Source organism: Capricornis sumatraensis, chromosome 16, assembly GCF_032405125.1.
Source record: "Capricornis sumatraensis isolate serow.1 chromosome 16, serow.2, whole genome shotgun sequence".
NCBI lineage: Eukaryota > Metazoa > Chordata > Mammalia > Artiodactyla > Bovidae > Capricornis > Capricornis sumatraensis.
In genome coordinates this window covers 66,059,124-66,079,705 of record NC_091084.1, presented here as the reverse complement: position 1 = coordinate 66,079,705, position 20,582 = coordinate 66,059,124, and the positions used below count along the sequence as shown (strand labels likewise).

At 37.3% G+C, this 20,582-nt stretch overlaps 1 protein-coding gene across 2 annotated transcripts in view; it reads right to left on the bottom strand.

Moving 5' to 3' along the window:
* PDHX (pyruvate dehydrogenase complex component X) overlaps positions 1-20,582 on the bottom strand; it is an 80,415-nt gene that overhangs the window by 8,265 nt on the left and 51,568 nt on the right. Inside the window, exons 4-9 of one of the 2 annotated variants that reach the window (XM_068988749.1) lie at positions 18,862-19,061; positions 17,213-17,311; positions 8,844-9,018; positions 7,154-7,301; positions 2,901-2,959; positions 1,116-1,274 (exon numbers count right to left, since the gene is read on the bottom strand). In XM_068988749.1, coding sequence (XP_068844850.1) covers positions 1,116-1,274; positions 2,901-2,959; positions 7,154-7,301; positions 8,844-9,018; positions 17,213-17,311; positions 18,862-19,061 — 840 coding nt within the window. The remainder of the gene's footprint in view (positions 1-1,115; positions 1,275-2,900; positions 2,960-7,153; positions 7,302-8,843; positions 9,019-17,212; positions 17,312-18,861; positions 19,062-20,582) is intronic. The other variant, XM_068988750.1, reaches the window with a different exon arrangement.

The following is a 20,582-nucleotide window of genomic DNA, read 5'->3' as shown; positions in this document are numbered from 1 at the left end:
TATGCATTTTAAATTAGATTACCTTCCATTCACTGGGGCTTCACTGGTAGCTCAGCTGGTCAAGAATCTGCCTGCAATGCAGCAGAGCATCGTTCAAGTCCTGGGTTGGGGAGATCTGCTAGAGAAGGGACAGGCTACCCACTCCAGTATTCTTGGGCTTCTCTGGTGGCTCAGCTGGTAAAGAACCTGTCTGCAGTGCAGGAGACCTGGGTTCCATCCTTAGGTTGGGAAGATCCTCTGGATAAGGGAAAGGCTACCCACTCTAGTATTCTGGCCTAGAGAATTCCATGGACGTTGCAAAGAGTAGGACATGACTGAGCAACTTACACTTTCCATTCATTTATTTATCTGGGGTAAGTAGGTCTACAAATTTATACAGCTCCATAAAGAAGTCTTATATTCTACTTTTTAATCCCCCTTATAACTTGTTATACACACACACACACACACACACACACACACACACACACACACACATATATCTCAGGTCCTTGTTAAACGGAAAAAGAATCACTTATCTAAATGAATCTGAAATTTTCAAAGGTAACACTTCAAGACCTGGATACTTCTGTGAAAAACTACCCTTGGAAATTAATCAAGGCTGTCAAAGCTGACCTACTGTGTATGTTCCTTGCCTATTCAATGCAGTAATTTTGGTGAGAGCTGATTCTTCCATATTAGCGCCCAGGGGAAAAAAACAAAAATTTTGCTTCTGGAATACTAAGTACTTTCAGTGGTCTCAACCCTAGAGAGGAAATGAATAAACTTTTAAGAATAAACTCCTGTGAAAAGTGAGCACTTGAATAAAAATATAGTTTCAGCTTTAACTTTAAAATCTATCTAAAATATTATATTTAGGGTCAAATTATGGACTTTGGGAAATAAAGCAGTCATCTGTAGCTTGAATGCAGCTGGCCCTAAATATGCATGTTATTTCTGAATGTTTGAATGCAAAATAATCTTAAAATGGGTTGTATTTGGATCAAAACTTAAAAACATGTCTACATCATCGATAATCATTTCAAAATAACAAAAATCTCTCTTTCTCACACACACACATCTATCTCACAGTGTGACTGGATCATTTTGCAAGTATAGTATTGCTTAAGACCTACCTTTACAGAGTCAGCAATCTCCTGTAGACCCTTAGCAGCAGCATCTTTTATGACTGGTGTAATGAGACCTCTGTCTGTCGCCACAGCCACTGAAATGTCAACACAGGGCAGCTGCTTTGCACCCTCTCCATCCCAGCTTGCATTAACACTAGGCATTTGCTAGAAAGCATAAGTAGAAAAAAACATGCTATTAAAGAAGGAGCTTTAGACTAAGGTTATTAGAGAAAAATAATTTATGTCATGCATTTTTAAAAGTGAATATAGCTAGACTGAAGGAAAGAAATACAAATTTGATTTGAAGAAAGTGGGTTGTACCCCTATATTAAATAACTTTTATGTTTGGGAAGAATAAACACACTATCTTTTTTGAAGCAAGGTTAAGGAAATTCTGATGATACATACATGTTTTGATCTCTTTATATCATGGTTAAGAAAAAGCCTTTTTTTCTTAAACCTAATTGCTGCTGCTGCTGCTGCTGCTAAGTCGCTTCAGTCATGTCCGACTCTGTGTGACCTCATAGATGGCAGCCCCCCAGGCTCCCCCATCCCTGGGATTCTCTAGGCAAGAATACTGGAGTGGGTTGCCATTTCCTTCTCCAATGCATGAAAGTGAAAAGTCAAAGTGAAGTCGCTCAGTCGTGTCCGACTCTTCGCAACCCCATGGACTGCAGCCTACCAGACTCCTCTGTCCATGGGATTTTCCAGGCAAGAGTACTGGAGTGTGGTGCCACTGCCTTCTCCACACCTAACTGCTAGGGAGTATTTAATGTTTGTGAGCCTTCCTGCCTCATATGATGACTGACATGACTTTGAGAAGAAGAGAAGAGGGTAGAGGGGTAGTGACATTCAACCACATTATTCCTGCGGTATAAGGGAACCTGACTTCTTAGAGTAGCCCTGGGAGATATTAGACCCTTAATAAGTGACTTCCTTATTTAAGAGAGATTTCCTAGGCTTCATTAACATATGCTATATACTACATATGGGGCTTCGCTGGTGGCTCAGTGGTAAGGAATCTGCTTGCTCATGCAGGAGACATGGGTTTGATCCCTGGGTCGGGAAGATCCCCTGGAGAAGGAAATGGTAATGTGGCAACCCACTCCAGTACTCTTGCCTGGGAAATCCCATGGACAGAGGAGTCTGGCAGGCTACAATCCATTGGGTCACAAAGAGCCAGACATGACTTAGCAACTAAAACAGCAACATATACTACATATGAGCATGTACATATTTAATATACATACAACTACACTGAGGATGAAAAAATGGAAGAAATTACCAAATGCCTGGAAACAGTGTGTGTTGATAATGCTGTGAACTATCACAAGAGAAAATGATGCTGAAAAATGGAAAGCAACTGCTAATTTCTTTACAAAAAATTCATCGCTTTCTGCCAAGTTACATCCAAGCTTCCCAGCATGTCATATAAGCACAGCAATCCACAATCTGCTTCCACCCCATCTCTCTAATTTTACTCCTGACCACTCTCTTAAGATGAATTTCCACTTAGGTTTCTCATAGTTCTGCTACACTGATTTCCATTTCATCACTGTTCAACTACTCATTTCACTTCTTCATCTTTCAAGGCTCAACTCTTTTACACAACGATGCCACTATGTCCAAATAATAAAGCCCCAACCTCCAGAGGATTTTAAATTCTTCATAGATAATAACGAAATGAAAGAAGAAAATAAATCAAAACAAATCCTCACAAATGAAGAATGTCTGGCCCAAAATATTAGAGACTACTTTAGAAGCCAAAATTATCTGGGCTTTACTACTTACTTTAAGTGTAACAGCTGCTGCCTTGATGATAAAATCGTTTACTGATACTTTAATGTCATCTGAAAGAAAAATAAGCATGTGATGGTTAATATTCAAAATAAAACTTTAAAATGAACAATTATGATTTCAAACTTAAACTATGAACTGTACTGACAAACAATGGTAAAAAAATATATATTACAGGTCTTTGTCTGCTTAGTCATAAGATTTCCTTGAGTAGAAAAATTTGCATTATATGAGGTTTTGGACAAATAATATTAACCACGAATGTAAATGTTTACTCCCAGTCCTGATTACAATTCTTTTAAATTGCTCAGATATCATACACAAGTACTTGAAAGATACATGACAACCATAATCAGAAAAAAAAAGAACCAAGTCCTGTGTCTCTAAAATAACAAATGGTCTGTCCGTCCACAGCATGTACAGTCAGGAAGTTTACAAGACGATTCATTTTCTTCCAAATCCTTTTCAAGTCCATATCCTGTGTACTCTTTATAATACACTGATTATATTAGAACAATCACCTTAAAAAAATAAGCACATATATATATATATATATATATATATATATAATATATGTATACATATATACACACACACAGGGGCGGGGCGGGGGGGGATTTTCAGAAATTTCTTTTTACCGACAAGGCATGCAATGAAAAACATTTAAAATTACTACATTAAATAAGAGCTGGTTTTTAACTCAGCCAAACAGGATATAGTAAATGCCAAAGATGAAGCAATGTTGGCATGGATCCTAATGTAATGAATGATACGAGGTCTCTCACTAGTTTTATGGTGAATTCAATTAAACCAATGTTCTTCCAGTATACATAATGATTTTAAGATAAAGCTGGGGTCCCCTCCCTTTCCAAAGGGCTGATCATAACAAAGGCATTGGGTTTATACCTCTGCTTTACCAGTGCATATGAAAGTGTTGGAAAATGGAAACTATATTTGATTCTTTATTGCATGGGCTTCTAGAAAAAAGACTTTAAGATCAATATCTAGTCATGGTATGTGGAGGATACACAAATCCAGTTACTACAGTATCATGGAATTTTACACGAACAACAGTTCATTCCAAAGGCATGCTAAGATTTCAGAAAGGGATTAAATGTATTACCATAAACCGAAGTACTGCCAAACTGTCATAGTAACTGTCAGCTGCTTTTCTAATACACAGCTCTTTTAGTTCAGATTTCCAGAACTACAGACATCTTTGTTTAAAACTCTTTTAGGAGCAGAAAAATAAATGGATATAAAAGATATAAAAGTGCTGAGAGACTTTTATCAATTCACTGTGCTTATTGCTCAAGTATCTCAGCATCCTTCTCACTTTACCTACTATCCATAGGTGTCCCCAGTGAAGACTTCCCAAATCACCTACCAGCTGATGATTTCCAAATCTAGGGCCCTAGTGGGCAGTCCTTACCTGATTTCCCACCCTCATCATACTCCTATATTTGACCACTTTTTTCATCTTGAAACACATTCTCTTTCTGCTATTTGTGTTAGACTCTCCTGGTTTTATTCCACAATCTGCTCACTCTCTTTCAGTCAGACACCATTTATATGACAATGATTCCTTCAAATTTTATCTTAAATCCTTCTGTATCTCGAGTTTCATCTCAAACACACATTTTCTCACATGACATTTTCATTTATATTTCTGATAGGCATCCCTAATCTAGTATGTGGAAAGAAGATGTTTTCCCCAAATTCCTTTCAAACATATAGAAAGGATACCATTGCTAACATTTTATTAAGAACAGAGTAGGACATAACTGTGGAAAATTCTTAAAGAGATGGGAATACCACACCACCTGATCTGCCTCTTGAGAAATCTGTATGCAGGTCAAGAAACAACAGTTAGAACTGGACATGGAACAGACGGGTTACAAATTGGGAAAGGAGTATATCAAGGCTGTATACTGTCACCCTGCTTATTTAACTTGTTTGCAGAGTACATCAAATGAAAATCTGGACGTTTGACACAAAGTGGAATCAAGATTGCTGGGAGAAACATCAATAACCTCAGATATGCAGATGATACCACCCTTAGGGCAGAAAGTGAAGAACTAAAGAGCCTCTTGATGAAAGTGAAAGAGGAGAGTGAAAAAGTTGGCTTAAAACTCAACATTCAGAAAGTTTAAGATCATGGCATCTGGTCCCATCACTTCATGGCAAATAGACAGGGAAAAAATGGAAACAGTGAGAGACTTCATTTTGGGGGGCTTCAAAATCACTGCAGATGGTGACTGTAGCCATGAAATTGAGACATTTGCTTCTTGGAAGAAAAGCTATGACCAACCTAAACAGCATATTAAAAAGCAGAGACATTACTTTGCCAATAAACGTCCGTCTAGTCAAAGCTATGGTTTTTCCAGTAATCATGTATGGATGTGAGAGTTGGACTATAAAGAAAGCTGAGTGCCAAAGAATTGATGCTTTTGAACTGCGGTGTTGGAAAAGACTCTTGAGAGTCCCTTGGACTGCAAGGAGATAGAACCGGTCCATCCTAAAGGAAATCAGTCCTGAATATTCACTGGAAGGACTGATGCTGAAATTCCAATACTTTGGCCACCTGATGTGAAGAACTGACGCATTCGAAAAGACCCTGATGCTGGGAAAGACTGAAGGCAGGAGAAGAGGAAGACAAAGGATGAGATGGTTGGATGGCATCACCAACTCAATGAACATGAGTTTGAGTAAACTCCAGGAGCTGGTGATGGACAGGGAGACCTGACGTGCTACAGTCCACAGGGTCGCAAAGAGTCAGATCCTACTGAGCAACTGAACTGAACTGAGTAGGACATACACTGTGAGGGAATATCAAACACTCTCATTTGCATATTGTTACAAAACAGTGTGAAACATGCTTACAGAATGTTATAGATTATAACCTCATATAAGAAAGAGGAGTGGAGATGCATGGATCATGTGGGCTCTTTGAAGACTCAACAGAAAATTCCTAATTGAAAGGATAAACCAAATCTGGGCAATGCAGATGCTATATGAATCCATACCTTCACTGAAATAGTACTGCTTCTTGTCTCATGAGAGGAAGGAACTAGGAAAATTATTGCCACAATAACCTCTATGTCATACAAAACTAAGCAAGTTTAATTTGAGACCAAGGGGAGCTTCCAGGGTTAACTTTCTGACTATTGATCACGCTGTCTAAAATAGCTTTCCATTTGGTTCCGTGGACTGTTAGAATCTGTCAGGTTTGAAAGCCTATAGCTAAACTGATTTACCAGGCCTGCTTTCATTTAGGATGTAGACAGCCATAAGAGAAAGCTGTGCCCATCTGAATAGGGTGAGAGGAAAAGCAAGATCAACTACAAAATCATAACTTTCTTGAGCCCATTAAGGAATGGAGGTTATATCTAAGCTTTAGAATTATGTCTAATATTTATAATTAGAGCTCACAGGAGAAAAAAATATGAAGCAGAAGATATAGTTACAAATAACTGTATCTAGAAGTTTTCAAATTAATTAAATACACAAATCACAAAACAGATAAGCTAAGAGAAACCCAGACAGGATAAATGCAATAGGTCAAAAAACAAAAAGGGAAATAAAAAGCTTTAAGCACGAAACAGTCATGCTGCTAAAACATCATAGGAGAACAAAGAAAAAGAATGGCAGCCAATATTCTGTAGGTCAGAAGATAATGGGATGATACCTTTAAAATTACTGAAAAAAAAAAATAAAAAAAAAAAACCATACCTGTTTACTTAAAATTCTACACCCAGCAAAAATATCTTTCAAAAATGAAGGAGATACACCCATGAGAATGACTGCTATCAAAAACACAGAAAATAACATCAGTTTATACTAAAAAGTTTATGTCTCTCAGCAACTTTAGTTTTAGTTGACTGGGGAGAGGAACAATACAAATTTAATATCATGAAAGTACATTTTAAATATGAACTAAAAATTAAAATGTATAAAGAAGAGTGATATCTTAAGATATCTTTAAAATATTCTTAATCAGTTTTGGATATTTTTATGTTCTAAAATGTTAAGAATTGCTTCTTCAGATATCGTTCCAATAAGTATGATGTATTCAATACTATGGAATCCATTTATTTCTTATAGGAAAAGAGAATTCTTTTCTAATACTAAAATATGCCCAGATGATGAAACTGAACTAAGAAGATACACAATGTACATTTTATAAACAAAGGATATCATAACAGTTTCGCATGTGTATGACATTAAATAAACTCAGTTTTACTAACCTCTGACCAGATTTTGTCTAGCTTTTAGGACAGCTCCAAGGTCACAATCAGTAGTAGCATATGCATGAGGTATAGTACTTTTAGATTCAGTTAATCTCTTGGCAATAACCCTTCTAATATTGCTAGCTGGGATTTCAGTGAATGTGCCCTGCAAAGAATGATAACGTGTCCATTAAATCACAAACAGAACTGAAAAAAACAAGCAAATAAACTGTATAACTGAAATCCGGTCTCAATGACCTAACTTAAGAAAATAAAGTTTAATACTGGAAAGCCTGTGCGCCACAACAGAGAGCCCTTGAGCTGCAATAAAGACATAACACAGCCAAAAGTGGCTGTCAGGAGTAAAGACCACATTTTCTTTAAAAAAAGAAAAGGAAACATACTAAATCATAAATAATCCCCTAATGGGTGTGCTTACTGAGATATTACCTGTAAGCCTGTAAGTAGCTTTTGTTACAAACGTCACTTCTTAAAACTCAAAGCAATCAACGTATCAACAACACAACTACAGGGAATTCTTACTTATTAAAATGGCATACATGAGAAAAAGATAATCCAAAATACTAATCTCCCAAATTATTTCTATTTTGGTTTGTAGTTAAGAATAAAACAAATCACATGATATCTTATTTTCAATAAACTCATAAAGTACGCATGAGATAAGAAGGTCTTCTTATAACTTTACCGTTGCTTTTCAATTCCGTTTCTTGAACCTCTAACAAAAACATGATGGACCTTAAATTACGGATAATTCCTTTTTTGTTCTTCATTCTGGGGCAGGATTACAATCACTTAGGATAATAAAAAGTCAAAAGTACAGCTGACGTTTTTTTACAAATGCTAAGAGAATCAAACATTTTATGCTAGCAAAACATTTGATCAAATAAAATAAATAATGTTTATATACTAAAAGAATTTTAAAGTTTATCTGCCAAATTTAACCAACTTATTTTTTAAAGAAATAAGATCTGATTCCTCATAAACTGTTGTGTATGTAGACATGAATCATTAACATACATTTCAAAAATCTGTTTCTCATGAAACTTGCACTGTTTTTAATTCTTTCCCAATAGTACATTTGAATATATTTCTCCATCAGAAAAGGCACTGTAGCTTTATTTTTTTCAGTGCTCATTCAACGTTAAACAAGCATGATTATCCTGCATTTCTTCTGATGGCAAGCAAATGACATAAAGAGTACTAAGAAAGGGAGACAGAGAGGTAAAACGGAGTAATTCGAAAACAAAAAAGGGCATGTATCCAAGAGGGAGAGAATGATGAGCTATACAATCTCTACAGGTTTTTCACTAAAACAAGGTTTTTTTAACATTGTTAGTCAAAAATAAAACATATCCACAAAAGGGAGCTGATGTCAGCTATTAATAACTAGTAGCACACCCAAGGAAAAAAGACACGGCAAGTATCATTATTATAGGGCAGATACATGGCACGCACACTGTGGAACTTGTGGCAAATTTAAATTGAAGCATAATTCTCTTTGGAAGTGAGCACTGTATAAACAAATTTTGTTTACTGAAATATGCGAAACAGAGTATTTGTGTCTTTATCACTTTGAGCTGCTATCAGTAGCTCATAATGCACTGGTAAAAGAACCCATAAGAGTAATGGTTCTTATTTTTTCTCTCAGTTAAATCTGAAAAATAAAAATCTGTTCAGATGACATTACCTCTACATTAGGTTGTCCGGGAGTGGATACAGGAGGGATCATTGGCCGGGGATAAGATGGTGTGGCTGCAGCCTGTGGGGGCAAAGGCGCTGTGGGAGCGGCTGGCAGGGCTGGGGTGGGTCTGGGTTCAGTGATCTTGCCCGTCTGTTTCAACTGGACCAGTTTGAGAGCATCCCTGGAGATAACGGAGTTAGATAACCATGATTAGCAACCAGGAATCCAAGAAAGTTCAGAAAATGGAGGCTACATGTGAAGGGAAGATAAAGGAAATGAGTATTTTTTTCGGGAGGGAGGTGTCTTTTGGCAGATAAGCAATTCATAAAGTAAGCCATACCCTCATTCTTAGTACTTGTGAAATAATTTTCACATAGCATTCACAGAGTGTTAAGCTTACTGTACATATGACTTTCATTAGGATATTTACTAAAGCACTGGAGCAAATTTGACTGTTTATGGCCAGGAAATCATATGACTTAAAATTATGCCCAAATGTTATCAGCACAATCTAATGTAATAAACCTAACCCATAAAAGCATTTAGAATGAAAAATAACTAAACAAGTAACAGACTTGCTTTTGTATTATTCTGCAAAACAAAGGTGTCTTTGTTTATTAAAAGGATATATAGTTAGACTACCATGTCAAGCTCTCAATGCATTCTAAGTTATAGTGGCATAAAGTCATGCATTTCCTTACACAAAACAGCTTTTTTGAAAATTTTAATCTGACAATTCAATAGTACTTAAAAATGTCCTACATTAAAAATGTTTTAAACTTAATTTTTTTAAACAAAGAAGATTTTACATAATCTAAAAATGGCTTCAGGGTGACACAAATCCAAAGGCAATTTATATTTCTGAAATGTCTTAAATGCAGTTAGTGATCTGGTATTATCACATGGTAGGAAGAATGTTAACTCTGAGACTGCCCAATATTGCTGTTCCTGGTGTATACCCCCCACATCATCTCTCCTGAGTGTAGCTGGGCCTGTGAACATGATGGATGTCACTCCCATGATTAGGCTGCCTTTGAGGACAAAGTGATGGATTTTGTAGACATATCCATTAAGGCCCTAAATCAGTGACACTGAGTTAATCAAAAGGCAACCTATCCATGGTTCAGTCTTTAAAAGGAAGAGAAAATTCCTAAAAGAAGAAATCTGAATGGAGAAAAATTCTTTTACTTGCCTTGGAGAAACAAGCAGGCATTTAGGAATTGTCTATGGAGATGATCACATGGAAAAGATCTGAAGGAGGCCTCCAGGAGGTGAGAGCAATCTCTGGATGAGAGCTAGCAAATAAACAAGGGTAAGAGTTCTACTACCCAAGGACCTGAATCCTACTAACAACCATGTGAGCCTGGAAGAGGGCTCCAATCTGCAGATGAGACCCTACTCCTGGCTGACACCTTGATTTCAGTCTTGTGAGACCATGGGTCAGAACCCCAGCCATGCTGGGCCAGGATTTCTGATCCACAGCACCGTCAGACAGTAAGTGGGTGTTGTTTTAAACAGCTACTAAGTTTGTTGCAATCTGTCATGCAGCAATAGAAAAGTGACACAGATAGGAATGCTCCTGCCTGGGGGACATCAAGGGAGGGATCTCCCAAAGTGTACACGCACATTTTTAAAGAAGGAGAATCCATGCTTTGTATATCAGGTCCAGAAAGGGATCCATGAACTTAATATTAAGTGCAAGTAACTTACTTGCTTCAAAGTTAAAGAACTGACATTTAAGATAAGATGTCAGACTGATAAAGAAGTTTCAAATCATCCTCTACCTTTAGGTTAGGAAAGAGGGAATAAAAGTGGAAAAATGAGCCTCCTGTGTACGTATTGCGGTTATGTTAATTACGTAATCTTACACCACCCATGTGAGAGGATACTACTCCCTCCCTTATTTATAAATAAGTAGGTTCAAAGAGGTTAGAACACAGCAAACTCTACTGTAATGGACTATGTGGGAGAGGAGTCTAAAAAAGACTAGATATGTGTATATGTCTCACTGATTCATCTTGCTGTACACCTGAAACTAACACGACGTTGTACATCCACTATACTCCAGTAAAAGCTAAAACAAACAAACAAAAAAACAAACAGGTTCCATTCCAAGTTAGTACTTGTCAAGCACCTACTATTATCCTAGGTGTTGAAAATACATGGACACGTCCCATCAAGGAGTGTTATTCTATAGGAGAGTCAACACATTAATCAAGTAAACAAATGAAGAGATAGCAAGTGAAGAAAATAAAGCAGAGTAATGAGGTTGAAAGTCATGGGTGAGAGGAGGTGTTATTTTAAAACAGGATGGTCAGGGGAGGCCTGAAGACATATTATTTCTCTGAAGGACATGAAAAAACAAGTCTCAAGAATAGCTGGGAAAAGCATGTTACGAGGCAGAGAATAGCCAAGTGCAAAGGCAGGGAAATTAGGGCTTCTAAGAACAAAGCCCTGTGTAGAAGGAGTGCAACGGACACAGCAGAGAGGCTTTACAGATGAAGCTGAAGAGGCAGGCAGCCAGGAGCTGCCAGGGCTGGGAACAAACCTTGGTTTGACCAACTCCAAAGCCTCTGTATTTTCTACTACTCTTCTAATACCTATGCAGAGGATGTCAACTAAACTAAGGCAGAGTCAGAACAAACTGTTCTCTTGAGAAAAGACTAGAATAGAATGAAATAAGCCAACCTCAGACTGACAGCAATTCTGGAACTGAGGAGCCTGTGGGCTACAGACCATAGGGTTGTAAACAGTCAGACACGACTGAGTGACTGAGCATGCGTGTGTGCTGGGACTGGATGAAGAAATGCTTTATCTACCTCGTCTATATATGGAGCTAAAAGTAGGACCTCCTGACAAAGGCCCTTCATCCGACACACAAAATTAACAGGAACATAACTGGAGGCAATGCTGGTGCTCCGAGGTTGAGCCACACCGTGGTGGTGATGACAGAAAAACTGAGTGTCCCAGGGAATGAGCTTATGTACTCTTAAGGGTTTTGACCACAAGCTTACTCCTGTTTAGAAGTTAACTTTTAATTTACCCGGATAGTTCAGTTTGTGAAGAATCCGCCTGCAATGCAGGAGACCCCGGTTCAATTTCTGGGTCAGGAAGATCCACTGGAGAAGGGGTAGGCTACCCACTCCAGTATTCTTGGGCTGCCCTCGTGGCTCAGCTGGGAAAGAATCTGCCTGCAATGTGGGAGACCTGGGATCCATCCCTGGGTTGGGAAGATCCCCTGGAGAAGGAAACGGCTACCCACTCCAGTATTCTGGCCTGGAAAAATTCCACAGACTGTATAGTCCATGGGGTCGCAAAGAGTCGGACACGACTAAATGACTTTCACTCACTTTAACTTACTTATGGTATTTATAACCAGAAGTGCCATTTTTCCAGTTGATTGTGACAATTTATAGATGAAACAAATGACTGCCCTATATTCACTAGGGATATATGTCATGAGTCAAAACTTTGGCCACATAGATAAAAGTGTGAGCACTGATATAAAATAGACCTTTTATTGATTTTAAAAAATGCCTTTAACAAAAGATATTTTGCTTTTAAGAGTTCTTACAAGTCACAGTCTAACATTACTAGTCCCCTTTCATCACCTAAGGTAATTAAATATGTCTCTAACAAAATCTATTATTAATCTGGGTATTAAACTAAAGTTCAGCATCACAATGGCATATACAAAACACACTGATTTTCTCATTCAGGGATCACTAGTGCACCCTCAGTAATCGGTTAAAAACAAACAAAGCAACAACAACAACAATTCGAAGAAACTAAAAAAAATCTAAAATAATGCCTAAGTACATCTACTTAAAAAAAAAGGTTGGTCAGACTAAATAGATATACTTTTATTTCACAATCAGCATAACTATTACTTACTATTTTCATCAAGAAAAGGCAGTTTAGGTTCATCTCTAAGAGTCATTAATCATAAACAAGTAGCAGAAAATAAATTCTGGCCACAGGCTCACAGTAAACTTTTGTTGCTAAGTTTATATTTATATACATCATAAAGGATGAATGTTAATCATTGGTTAATAACAGCCAATAATTGTTTCTGCCATGCAGAGAATTACTTTAATGCTTTCTGTCCATTAAATAGTCAGTCTAAGCTTGAAGAATTAGGTGGACATTAAAAAAATTAAGAGAAAAACTGATACATCACCCACTTCTGCAGAAAGGCAGAGGAAGCTTTGGGCATTCACTTAGGGTAGAACCTTCTCTACCAGATCCCTTAATTCATCTGGGCGTGCTAAGAATTAGTTCTAAAAAGAAATATTACTGAAAACATACGACACGACTGTCATGCCTACTATACTGCATCTGTGACACTGTGACATGAATACAAGCATTAGCTACAGCTATGATTCAAGACACAGATACACCAAAGAAGCTAGGCTGCAGGCCAAGAATGTAAGTGTGTTCTGCCTCCAACAGCGTCCTTGGCACTTCTTTTCTTAAAATTATGTTACATGTATAGGCCAAGTCAAGTCTATGTGCTTTTGCACAATATATATTCTGGGCAATATGTCTGCTTAATGCAACATTAAAACAGCAACCATGACACTTTGATTTTCTTCATAAACACAATGGATCAGAAGTAACTCCCTCTTTTCTCTTCTACTTGAATTTTTAGTTGACAGCGTAAGGAGAAAGGATGCACCTCAACAATGTGTACTAAGGCATTTGGGGGCAGCTTATGCCAAAGCCTGCAATTTCTCAGTCTTACCACAAGTAAACCTTTCTGTAGATGACATGAAGACAAAATTTTTTCCAAAGCTCACTTCAGTGTTTAACTCAAAACACAGGCATCTTTAGTGGTATACAAGCATGCTTTAAGGATCCATTTTTCCCATAAAATCTTTTGTAATATGTCACAGTTTGAAGACTGAAGGTTTTGACTCTCTTATGGTAGAGGTTTAAAGAATAAGGGCAGGGAAAGGATCAGGTAACAAGGAGACAAAGACGGCAAAGATATCAAAAACATAACTCTGCAACAGTGTTTCCTTTAGGGTACCCAATAAGATAACACCATTCTGTCCTCCTTAGGAAATGTTAGACCTACTATGATGACTTTCAACTTGGGTTTAAAAAAGATCTTTATTCATCATTTATGTATTAAGCACATACGGAGAGAAGGGAAAGAAGAAGAAAATTCTACTTCTTTATCCCACTGCACTCATACCACTGCTCTGCCCTCTAAGCTTCAAGAGCCTTTTCTCAGATCCCTTCCTCCTTGACTCACATTCATCTCCTAGATACCTTCCAACACAGAAATTTGTGCCTTTTAAAATGTTTTCCTATTTATTATCTCAGTCATAACTTTACCAGTTTATTATCAAACTTACATCTCTAGTTCTGAACTGTCTCCAGAGACGCATCTTCACCTCAGTGACCCTGATATCTGCAATCTGGCTTGTTGGCACTGACAATAAGCTTCAAACCAAACACATTATTCATAAGTTACTCCATCAAGACAAGTGGTTCCACCAATCCCTTGTTTCATGGGGCCAAGACATCACCTGGCCCAGGATCCTAAGTACACACCTTGAGTTGCTGCTCTCCTGCTCCATTCTCAACAGATTGCTGGGTTTTCTCCTTATAATGCTGTCTCCATCATTTACATTCTCACCCATGTTCAGGTACTCATTCTCTCCTACCTGGACTACTTTATGAGCCTCTTAACTTATCTCCTTACCTCAAGTCTTCTTCTGCTCCAATGTATCTTTTACAAATTTGCAAAATTGATTTTTCTATGGTACACCTATTATTATTTGGCATTTCATTAAGTCTTCAACAATTAATGAATTACACATAGACTCTTTATCTTCTTCAGATATATAGGCAAGTGTATCATGTTATAAAGAAAGCTGTTTTGACCCATTTTTACAGAGACTTTTTATTATTAAGGTATAGGTTGGTAGAAGATTAACAAAATTAACATACAAGTAGAAGGCAATGGCACCCCACTCCAGTACTCTTGCCTGGAAAATCCCATGGATGGAGGAGCCTGGTAGGCTGCAGTCCATGGGGTCGCTAAAAGTCGGACACGACTGAGCGACTTCACTTTCACTTTTCACTTTCATGCACTGGAGAAGGAAATGGCAACCCACTCCGGTGTTCTTGCCTGGAGAATCCCAGGGACCGGGGAGCCTGGTGGGCTGCCGTCTATGGGGTCGCACAGAGTTGGACACGACTGAAGCGACTTAGCAGTAGCAGTAGATATTAAATAAGGATTGATGTGGGCAAAAACCTAGGCTTAACTACCTATCAGGATTCTTTATTTTAATTTTTAATGGTTAAGTGAAACTTGTAAGTTGTTTAACTAATGGCTGACTGCTGCCTTTCAGCCAGGGGTCAGAATAGCTGATTTCCAACTCATGTGAGTATGACACAAACTTCACATTATGTGCTTTAAAAACAAATCAGTAAGGCTGAAGTACAGATAACAGGATATCTGAAAATTAAAGCTATACTACTTTCATTAAAAGAAATATTCATCAATAAACCAGCGCTTTAATGAGAAGTAAAATAATCCAATGAAAAGAAAGGAAAGTCACCTGGTCAGGCATTGCCACTTAATAATTTAATAACTTTGCTCTATCTCAACTTGTAAAAATTTTAGCCAACATTACTGATCACTTCTCATCAACATTAGATAAACTGGGAAGAGTGTATTACTTCAAAATGCTAACTCAATTTGAAAATTTAATATTACTCTAATAGGAATGTAGCATACACTACTACAGCAATTTCACATTAGTTCATATGCCTATTTGATTAATCTTTGTCTGTCTCACTAGACTAATTTTTGATAGAGCAGGTCCCATCTATTTCAATATGTTCTTGAAACTCAGAAAACTTAAAATTAATTTAATATGATATAGTCCCAATAAAAATATCATAGTCTTCCTGCCTAACCCCACCAGTGGGGCTAGATAAATTATTTAAAAACCATTTGGAAGAAAAAAAAAAGAAAACTGGTTTATTGACAAATAAGAGAAAAGAGAGTGCTATCAGATTTTATTTAACTTATATGCAGAGTACATCATGTGAAATGCTGGGCTGGATGAAGCACAAGCTGGAATCAAGACTGCCGAGAGAAATATTAATAATCTCAGATATGCAGATGACACCATCCTTATGGCAGAAAGCAAAGAAGAACTAAAAAGCCTCTTGATGAAAGTGAAAGAGAGTGAAAAAGTTAGCTTAAAACTCAACATTCAGAAAACGAAGATCATGGCATCTGGTCCCATCACTTCATGGCAAATAGAATGGGGAAACAATGGAAACAGTGAGAGACTTTATTTTGGGGGGCTCCAAAATCACTGCATATGGTGACTGCAGCCATGAAGTTAAAAGACACTTGCTCCTTGGGAAAAAAGCTATGACCAACCTAAATTGCATACTAAAAAGCAGAGACATTACTTTACCAACAAAGGCCTGTCTAGTCAAAGCTATGGTTTTTCTAGTAGTCATGTATGGATCTGAGAGTTGGACTATAAAGAAAGCTGGATGCCAAAGAATTGATGCTTTTGAACCATGGTGCTGGAGAAGACTCTTGAGAGTCCCTTGGACAGCAAGGAGATCCAACCAGTCCATCCTAAAGGAAATCTGTCCTGAATATTCATTGGAAGGACTGATGCTGAAGCTGAAACTCTAATACTTTGGCCACCTGATGCAAAGAACTGACTCACTGGAAAAGACCCTGAGGCTGGGAAAGATTGAAGGCAGGAGGAGAAGGGGATGACAGAGGATGAGATGGTTGGATGGCATCATCGACTCAATGCACATGAATTTGAGCAAGCTCTGGGAGTTGGTGATGGACAGGGAAGCCTGGTGTGCTGCTGTCCTTGGGGTCACAAAGAGTCAGAGACAACTGAACTGAACTGATCAGATTTTAAAACTTACTGTAAAATATTTCTAATTAGGAGTGTGGTTCCAAAAAAAAAAAAAAAGAGGTACTAATTCATGGATAGACTGATGAATGGAATAGAAAAGAAAATCTAAAATGAGATGGAAATTGCTTTGATCATACACATGTGATTACATCATTAGCTCATACGAACTTAAAACAATGCAAAGATTCACCACTCTGCACACTAATTTTCTCCATTTATCATCATTTCTACGGTTCTGGCTTAGTTATCAAATTAGAACTGTTCTTCAGTAACGCTGCAATTATTCAAAAAAACAACCTTTGCATAAAATACAATTTTATGCTGACAAAAGCAATTAAAAGTACAAAAGTGCAGTGAATTTCCTTTTAAATCTTACACTGAATAAGTCCTTCTTTAAACACTTTCAGCAATGATCATGATAAATACTGGACCTGGGTATTACAAAAAGCACACACATACTCTTTAGTGAATATCCCCCGAGGGCCAGTGGCTGTGCCCTGGTTAGCATCCAGTGCGTGCTTTTCCAGAATATTGCGGGCAGCTGGACTTAAACGGAACCTAAGAAGAAAATATAAAATTAAAGGAACCAATTAACACATTTGATTCTAAATGTCAACAGCTTTGCTGATAATTAGAAAACTAAAAACGTATAATGAACCTAAAACAACTTCTATAGACAGTGACAGTCAAATAAGTTAATCCATAATAATCTGGTTTATTTTACTAATAAGACATTTTCATACAAATTTAATTACTATTCTGAAATATTATGAGAAACTATATTGCTCCTTCATGTAGTTTTTATTATAGTAAGATATGTGTAAAATTTACCATTTGAAGCATTTATAGGCGTTTTTATTGAGTGGATTTAAGTACAGTAGCAACACTCTGCAGCCATCACCACCATCCATCTCCAGAACTTTATCATCCTCCCAAAATGAAACTCCACACCAATTAATAACTCTCCATTCCTTCCTCCCACCAGCCCCTGGCAACCATCACGTTGCTCTCTGTCTTTACTAATTTGACTACTCTAGGTAACTTGTTAAGTGAAATCATTCATTATTTGTCTTTTTGTGACTGGTTTATTTTACCTACATATCTTCAAGATTCATCCATATTGTGTCAGCATTTCTTCCCTTGTTAAGACTAACATTCCATTATATATTGTATAATATATTATATACAATATATATTCCACATATATATTGTATATTGAGCTCTAGTACTTGTCAGAAACTCAAATGCAGGGTAGTTAGAAATGTGTGTTAAAATTCTAATTCCATTTTATATAAGTTATACATTTGAAATTGGAATTCACATTACAGTAATTAGGAGTCCATAAATAGGAACACAATGAAGTTTGGTACACTGAATTCCATTCTGGAATCTTAAAACCTAACTCAGGAATTCAATGCAGACACTAAATATTTGTTTTGCTCTCCACAGGATGTATAGGGCCTTCATAGTACTTGGAATATTTAAGTATTCAATATTATCTGTCTGTGGAATAAATGATGATGGTAAAATAATCATTCCTAGACCTCAGTTTCCTAAGAAAAGAAAGGGAAGGTCAGCAACTTCTTACTTAATCTACAAAGATGTTTTAAATAGGATAATGATTAAAATATTCCAAAAGTTTCATAATCTTTAAAAAAAAAAACAATCCACAAACATTATTCAAATAAGTGTCCCTTGTGGCTCGGATGGTAAAGTATCTGCTTGCAATGTAGGAGACTTGGGTTCAATCCCTGAGTCAGGAAGATTCCCTGGAGAAGGAAATGGCTACCCACTCCAGTATTCTTGCCTGGAGAATCCCGTAGACAGAGTAGCCTGGCAGGCTACAGTCCATGGTGTCGGACACGAGTCAGACACGGACAAGAGTCGGACACAACTGAGCAACTAATACTTACCATGTTCACATTTAGATCAGAAAATAGATTTAAGAATGTACCATTCTGGAGAAGGGAATGGCAACCCACTCCAGTATTCTTGCCTGGAGAATTCCATGGAGAGAGGAGCATGGCAGGCTACAGTCCATGGGGTCTCAAAGAGTTGGACACGATTGAGTGAATTTCACTGTCATTTATTCAAATAAACATACTTACTGGAGTTTTCCTGGTGGGTGTTCCTTCTTGGCAGGGGTAGCAATCTGTGGTTCTGGTGAGGGGGGAGGCACTGATGGTTTTGCAGCTGGTGGTGGAGGACCTGTATCTTTAGGAATTTCAACATGTTTCCAATCTTCTCCTTCTTCAACTAGCAAACCAATCAGTGAACCCAACCGTATATTTTTAGATCCTTCCGCCACCTATATTTAAAAAAGAAAATAATTGCAGAGAAAGATTCATGATTTCGTGAAGTAGTTTATTCTTTGCATAACTCTGTACCTGTTAGAAATCTCTCTTAAAATGAGCTAAAACCTACATCTGAGCTAGCCTACCTCCTCCCTTCCACTCACCATGTTCCTTGCCTAAGTTCCCTCACTCATCCCTTCCTTCACCACTCTCCACCTTCGTTACTAACGCTAACTCCTGAAATTAAAAAAAAAAAAACCAGCAGAGAACGTCTCCTCTTTCTGACAGGCTTCAAATACGTAAGAGCTACCATTACCATCTTCCTTTTGATGTCATTCGGTACAAATCTAAAATAAGAGTTGTAGTACATACCTTAACTATTTGTCTTTCCCAGATAGTTTCCACAATGGCTTAGGAATTCCACCTCATAAGAGATTAACTCCTTCAAATAAGTCATATGCACTAAAAGTAAAATCTTTTCAGTAAACTTAGTCTCTGGAAAAAAATGTCCCATTGTATGGATGGAATTGGTTAATTACTTTGGTTAACAATAACTGTGTGTGTGTGCACGCACGCGCACGTGTGCGCCTAGTCTCAGTTGAGCACAACTCTCTGTGACTCCATGGACTGTAGCCCGTCAGGCTTCTCTGTCCATGGGATTCTCCAGGCCAGAATACTGGAGTGGGAAGCCATTCCCTTCTCCAGCAGATCTTCCCAACCCAGGGATCGAACCGAGGTCTCCTGCATTGCAGGCAGATTCTTTATCATCTGAGCCACCAGGGAAGTCCATAGTAAGTGTCCTTTCCACATTTCTTTTTCCCTTGTATGTATAATTACAAAATCTAAGACATAAAGTAAAACCTCATGAATTTTCTGTCAGTATATGAGACACACAGCAGTGTCTCAGCTAACCATTCTTTCACAGATAATGTCAAATACATAAATAAAGGCAAGATGATTTTTTAATGCAAATATATATTAAGCATTTTGGCAGGGTTAATTTACAAAGAAAAGGTTGATTCTTATTTAATTATTAAAAGAAGTCCCTGGAGAACCTTCAGATGATATTATAAGTTCAATACTAGAAGAAAATGTCATTCCTTTAAAATTTTCTATTATTATCTTTCAATTACTTTAAATAAGGTTCATTAGAGACATACTTTAATGAATAATATACTGTAGGATGTTCACTAATACAGTAATTATAAGTAAAAGTGTGACAGAATGGGGTTGACATTTCTAAGTAACCCTAATTTTCATGCTTATTAGTATGTGCACTATTAAAATAATAAGTTTTGAGAGTTAGGAAGCTTCCTAAATTTACTAATTACTGATGGAGCAAAATACATATAAAAAACTGGTATATAAAACTAAATAAAGATGTTTAATGAATAGCAGCTGAGGAAAAATGTTAAGCAATCCAAGAACAATTTGCTTGTTTGTCACTTACTAAAAAGTTTTACTTCTTTGGACTGCTTATTTTTTTTTTAACTATGTCAAAAAGATGAGTTAAGATTATTAATAGCTTAACATTT